Raw genomic sequence first — 6913 nt, forward strand, 5'->3', positions numbered from 1 at the left:
TAAGAACCGTGTAAAAACGGTAGGAGAAGGCATTACTGGTCAGTTATCCTCAGTTTGTTAATATTATAATCATCAAGTCTAGTTACAGCTTGGTCACATTGTTTGCACAGCTAATTTGTAATTTATTGTCATGTGTTGTGTTTATAGGGCTTTGGGAGACATTGCAAGACATGAGGCTGTGTGAAGATCTGAAGCAGTGGAGCCAGCTGTTATTAACCTTCTCTAATGTCACACATTAGTGTGATACCCACACTGAAAATATTTTTCTTTCAGTAGTATATGTTTTGTACATCTACATGTATATATTAACAGTTGCAATGTTGTGTTTTAAGTTGGGTATTAACAGTAGCCTACTATGAAATAATATTTATGATTTATTGCTGTATAAATGAAACTGAATTGAATTAGCCCCAAATGCAGATCTGCTTGATATATATGTTGTACACTTCATATAAAAAATGTATACAGTAAGACAATTTGTGATTGTTTATTTTTTATTGTTTGTCACCAAAATGGGGCCATTCAAAACCTTTATAAAGTAATCCTTCCTCTGTAAACTGTCTAATAGCTGACACAACACATGCAGGTAAGGGCTTCCTGATGAATACCAGCAGACAACTTGACTGTATGCTGTCAATATTAATTGTCTTATACCAATGGCATCAAAACGTTTTACTGTACATGTATTTGTGACCTAAATATAGTCAAACTGTAATTGAGATTAAATTTTACTGTTTATTTGTACGTACAAGTATTTAGCTCAGAGTAATAAATTATCTCTAACGTTACCATAAACTTACTCATGTCTGCTGGCCTGGAGATGCATTTAAGCTGTATGTAGAACCTATTTTGATTTCAGACAGCAAGCCTCAAAGCCTGGGTGCAGAGTCAGAGACAGCACATCAAGTTTGGGGGCATTTCCCATATAAGCATATAATAAAACAAAAAGGTGTTTATCTCTCTCTCTCTATCTCGCGCGCGCGCGGTAATAAAACCCCGCTATATCACGTAACTTTTGCGTCGGATATTAATGAGTATGACACGCTTGATCAACGATCATTCGTTTGTGTTACTGGTAAGTAGAATTCAATACTTCTAGATGACAAATGCTATGATTTTGCCCGATTAGATATCGTCAGCTAACACTGATCTCTCACAGACACCTGCCCTGTTCTCCTCACTCCACAACTTAATTTGTCTCCTCTGATCGTTGTTCTGTTTAATCCTGGCATGTCCCTGCTCTCTTGGCCACATAGCAGGATCGTATTTGTGTGTGTGGTTCGTCATACAAGTGTAAATAAACATTTTAAACGTTCTCTGCGTCCGAACAGTCATTGCGATCCATTGTTTTCCTATGGTTTACATTGACCGCTCTCCCTCTCGTTACGTCACTACCGGTTTGCCAGTTTTTCAGATGCGGAAGTAAAATTCTCTCACAAAAACGTCTCTAGAAGCCTTAATAGCGTATTTTGAAGTATATTTTAAAGAAAATCTGGTTCCTACATTATTTTTCTATTCATCAATTCACCGGAGTCTCTAACCTGCAATATGCACTTTAACTAATATTAGTTGACAGAATATTTTGACTGAATTTTGAGTAAATGTATAAAAGAATTCTTTCATTTACCATAAACACATTCAATTAGATCAAAAGTGACAGTTTTACATCGTTACAATGTGACATTTTCAATGTTACAGTTTTTCAAACAAATGCTTTTCTTTTGGATTTTGTTCATTAAATAATCCTGAAGAAGTATCACCACAAAAATATTAAGTAGCACAAATGTTTCTTGAGCATCAGATCATCATATTAGAATGATTTCTGAATGATCATGTGACACTAAATATTGAAATAATGAGAAATAATAAGAAAGAAATAATAAGAAAATTTGTTTGCCATCACAGGAATATTAATTAATGCATTTTAAAATATATTCAAATAGAAAATATTTAATTTAAATTGTAATAATATTTCATAATATTAATGTTTTTACGGTATTTTTAGTCAAAACCAAGCTAATTATATACACTACCAGTCAAAAGTTTTTGAACAGTAAGATTTTTAATGTTTTTTAAAGAAGTCTTCTATTCACCAAGCCTGCATTTATTTCATCCATGAATGAATATTTGAGCATTTTTGAACGAGTATACCATTCAAAATCTTGGAGAAAAGAAATTATAGAAATAATACTTTTATTTAGCAAGGATGCTTTAAATTGATCAAAAGTGATGAAAAAAAAGATATTAATATTGTTACAAAAGATTTCTGTTTCAGATAAATGCTGTTCTTCTGAACTTTCTATTCACCAAAGAAACCTGAAAAAACTTCTACTCAGCTGTTTTCAACATAATAAAAATAATAATGTTTTTGAGCAGCAAATCAGATATTAGAATGATTTCTGAATGATCATGTGACACTAAAGACTAGAGTAATGATGCAAAAAAGTCAGCTTTGAAATCACAGGAATAAATGACTTTTTTAAATATATTCAAATAGAAAACAGTTTTTTAAAATAGTAAAACTATTTCAAAATGTGACTGTTTTTGCTGTGCTTCGGCTCAAATGAATGCAGGCTTGGCGAGCAAAATAGACTTCTTTAAAAAAAACATTAAAAAACTTTTGACTGCTAGTGTATATATGTTAAGTTTTAATCATTTCTATTTTCTGTGACTGTGTTTGACTGACTGCCTGTTTGTTTAATGCTCTGTTTTAGATGGAAGTGGAGCAGATTAAGAAATCCCTGTCCAAATGAACTCAAGCATGCTGGATGTATCAGATGAAGGATCAGGCTGATCCTGTTCCAAACCACAGCCCCAGTAGATTGTGCCAAAAAAAGAACAACAATGTATCAGAACAACTGCTTAAAGAAAACAACTGTTTACCCCCCCCATTCACTTGTACTCTTTCTGCTTTCGTTTTTTAAGAAGCTTTTTTTGCGTGTTATGCTCAGACTGGCCGCTGACTCACAGACCCGTTGCCCGGGTGTGGCCTTACTGTGGGTCATGTGATAAAAGGGTGGTAACAACCCACACCTGGAGACAGGTGGTAGCGGTTGCCATGGGGGTTAGCTGGTCTTTTGCACAACTGTGACACAGTTACCCCATCATCACCCTCTCTGGTACTGCCTCTGAACGCTGGTCAGAAAACACATCAAATGAAGGAGAAACCAGTGTGTTTTACTTATACTGTTCACCTTAAGTTCTTTTCTTTTGACTTGGAGGCCTTCTGTTATTTTCTTTATATGCAACGGTGCGTTTAATTTCACACCCCTTTCCACAGCAACCCCACATTGAGGCCTTGTTTATTTGGAGCTTTCCAAACTCTTCTGTCTTTCCTATTTCTTTTACGTTGGTGATGACAATGAGAAAACTCACGTTTTTGTTTTCTTGACTCAGTTCTTTCTTTGAAATCTTCTATATATACTTTTATATTTTAATGTACTAAATGCAATTATGTGTGCAGATTTTATTAAAAAAGACTTCAAAAAGTTGTTGCCATGTTTCTTTGTTTATCAGAAAACAAAATCGATTTTACATCAACAATGTAATCAATATTCTGTTTAATGAAGCATGTATGAATCTCATAGAGTTTGTGTTTTTAATCATTTTACATTTGTTCCAAATATGACTTAAGGTAGTAGCCTAACAATTTAAACTATTAATTGTTCAGTAAGACTGGTTTGTGAAGGCGGAACTCGCAGAACAGAAGAAGCGGGATTTATCGCGTGATCCAATCACAGATGAGCATAAACAGTCATATCCAATCATAGCAATGAAGGCATTGCATCGGTTAAAAACTCAATGGGCTCAGGAAGGTGAGAGAAACGCTGTCTGTATCCGAAATCACCCCCCTATACCCTCAAATAGTCCACTATTTGAGGTAGGGTTGCCACTAGTCTCAGCCTCAGACGTCACGCCCACGGAACGCTGGCTAAACTGAAGGTCTGGCTACGCGAGACTAGGTTGCCACCCGTCCCTTAAAATACGGAATCGTCCCGTATTTGATTATGAAATTGCGGGTCCCGTTTTGAATCAATACGGGACAGGTGTTGTCCCGTATTTTTTTATCATTTTTTTAAAGCAGCGTCTCATGCAAATCATCCCACACGCATTTTATGAAGATGCCTCCTTTCCTACTTTTGATTGGGTAATACTTGATGTCATCGTTAGTTTGATTAGTCTTTTTAACTGTCCAGTGAGGAGGCAGTGTTGCCAGATTGGGGGGTTTCCGCCCAATTGGGCTTCTTTTGATCGGCTTGGACCGGAGAATAACGCATTGGGCGGGTAGACAAAATTTGGGCTGCTTTAAAAAATTAAAAGCCGCCCAATCAGCTGTTTTGTAGTAAAGTCATCAACTAATTTTTGCTTAACGTAACCCTTACTGGTTTAGTTTAACAGAGACCTGTCGATCAATTTACGTCTTTTACGTTAGTGAGATGTGATGACTTGTGAGTGACGAGGTTTTACATAACATTTGTTTCTCATCACTTTATTGTGCAGTTTTTGCACAGAAATTAGCATATTTTTTACTGTGGACATTGAAAATGAAGCATGTGTTTTTCCAAGGGTTAAAGTCATCGGTTAATTTCCACTTTGAAAAGATTTCTGGACATTTTACGCATATTTTCGGACTGTTTTGATCCATATTCCTGTGAAATTGATTTATCTTTATTTTATTTTGTCATTATTCTTTTTTTTAAAGAGATAAAAATGGTCCTTATCATCCTTGACATGGCAATAAAATTCTCATTATTTTGGCAGTTAAAATTTGGGCTGGTTTTTGTTGAAGTGGGCGGGTTTTGGTGAGCTTTTGGGCTGGAAATCGTCAACCTAATCTGGCAACACTGTGAGGAGGGCGGGTCTTTTAAGCAGAGTCTGCCAAGTCTAAAAATGGCAGAAGATGCTTCTCCAGGTAACCCCCCGCGTCTTAAAGTTTCAGAGCTTAAACGCAAGAAAGGTTCCTTTCAGGGGCGGACTGGCCATCGGGAGAACCCGGAGAATTCCTGGTGGCCTGGATGAGTGTGAGATTTTCAAAACGAGTGAATACTCTTTTGAATGTTATGTTTTGTAAAATTGGCATTGTTTTATTTTTGTACTACAAGATTTTTTCACATTTTGAGGACACACTGCCTCCCTTATGGAAGCCCGTTTCTGCCACTGAATAAAAGAAAAGGGAATTGCGACTTTTTTTCTCACAATTCTGACTTTTTTTCTCAGAATTGCATGATGCAAACTCGCAATTCTGACATTTTTTCTTGGAACTTCGAGATATAAACTTGCAATTGTGTGCTATAAAGTCAGATTTTTGAGATATAAACCTGCAATTGTGATATAAAGTCAGAATTGCGAAATAAATTCACAATTCGGACGAATTGCGCGATATAAACTCACAATTGTGAGGCAGTCAGAATTATGCAATGTGACACAATTCTCTCTTTTGTATCTCGCAGTTCTTTTTTCCTCAGAATTGTGAGATATACTCAGTTGTGAATTATAAATTAACATTTTGAGGAGAAAAAAAGATATGTTCTTAGAATTTATATTTTTCTCACAAGTTTATATTCTGACTTAACTTGCAATTGTGTGTTAGAAAGTCAGAATTATGAAACTTGCATCTGCCAGTTATGTGAGAAAAAAAGTTAAGTTTATATCTCGAACTTCTGACTTTATTTCTGAAAATTGTGAAATTGTGTCTCTCAATTCTGACTTTGTAACTCTGCTGCGAGTTTATCACGCAATTGTGAGGAAAAAAAGATCAGAATTGTACGTTTTTGTCTTTCAGTTGTGTATCTCATAATTCTGAGGAAAAAAGTCAGAATTGCGAGTTTGTAGACTCACAAAAAAGTCAGAATTGCAAGGTTATATCTCACAATTCTGATTTTTCTCGCAATTGTTTATGTCAAAATTAATAATCAAAATTGCGAGTTTATCATGCAATTCTGAGAAAAAAAGTTCAGTGGTTTTATCTCACAATTCTGATTTTATAACTCACAATTGTGAGTTTATAATTCTGAGGAAAAAAGTCAGAATTGCGAGATGTAGCCTAAGTGACAATAGTGTCAGAATTGCAAGTTTTTATTTCACAATTTGACTTTTAACTCGCAATTGTGAGTTTATCTCATCTCATTCAGACTTAATTTCTTAAAATTGCCTGTTTATATCTTACAATTTTGACTTTATAACTCGCAATTGTGAGTTTCTATCTCAATTCTGAGGAAAAATGTCAGAATTGCAATTGTAAGAAAAAAAGTACGAATTATAACATAAAAATAAGCAAAGACCTTTTTTATCAGTGCTTCCATACTCTCTTGCCTCGTAAGTTTCTTATCTGGTTCATCATCGTCATCTTTTCATGAATACAGTATAACATTAATAGAAAGCTAATTTCCCATTCCAGAACATATCAGAAGCCTCCATCCAAGCATCAACACCTGATCTGATCCGATTTTCTATTCCTAGAAATGTTTGGATTGGGCCTACTGTTATATAACATTTTAAAGGTCATGTATATGTGAGATGTGTTATGAGATGAAGGTCATTTTAAGTTCAGCTCCTAGAGAGGGTAAGATCACACGCCTCATGCAGCTCAGATACACAGCAACATTCAATCCAGGAGTAGCCTACACACTGTCTGCAGCAAGTGTGCATCTGGACACCCCTCTCTCAAACACATTTGAGACATTCACTGATATCATTCCATAGGCATCTGCTGCTCTTTATGGTATTTGATTAGGTAATTGAGGATCAGGTCTCCTGGGTGCTGTCCAGTGAGGCCTGCAGATGACTGGGTCTCCAAGGACGCTCACATCACTAATGATGCTCATGCAGAAATGAAGATCACAGCTTCTGAGTGCTCTGGTAAGGTAAAACTTGGAGATGTCAGCCCACCTCAAATGTGGGTGTAAATCATTTG

The 6913-nt window shown here is 35.7% G+C and overlaps 1 protein-coding gene across 3 annotated transcripts in view; it reads left to right on the forward strand.

Moving 5' to 3' along the window:
- sh3kbp1 (SH3-domain kinase binding protein 1) overlaps positions 1-3488 on the forward strand; it is a 68418-nt gene extending 64930 nt beyond the window's left edge. For all 3 annotated transcript variants that reach the window (XM_073830807.1, XM_073830808.1, XM_073830809.1), the window contains exon 18: positions 2715-3488. In XM_073830807.1, coding sequence (XP_073686908.1) covers positions 2715-2753 — 39 coding nt within the window. In that variant the 3' untranslated portion in view covers positions 2754-3488. The remainder of the gene's footprint in view (positions 1-2714) is intronic.
- The last annotated feature ends 3425 nt before the right edge of the window (positions 3489-6913 follow it).

Source organism: Garra rufa, chromosome 24 (genome assembly GCF_049309525.1).
Source record: "Garra rufa chromosome 24, GarRuf1.0, whole genome shotgun sequence".
Classification (NCBI taxonomy): domain Eukaryota; kingdom Metazoa; phylum Chordata; class Actinopteri; order Cypriniformes; family Cyprinidae; genus Garra; species Garra rufa.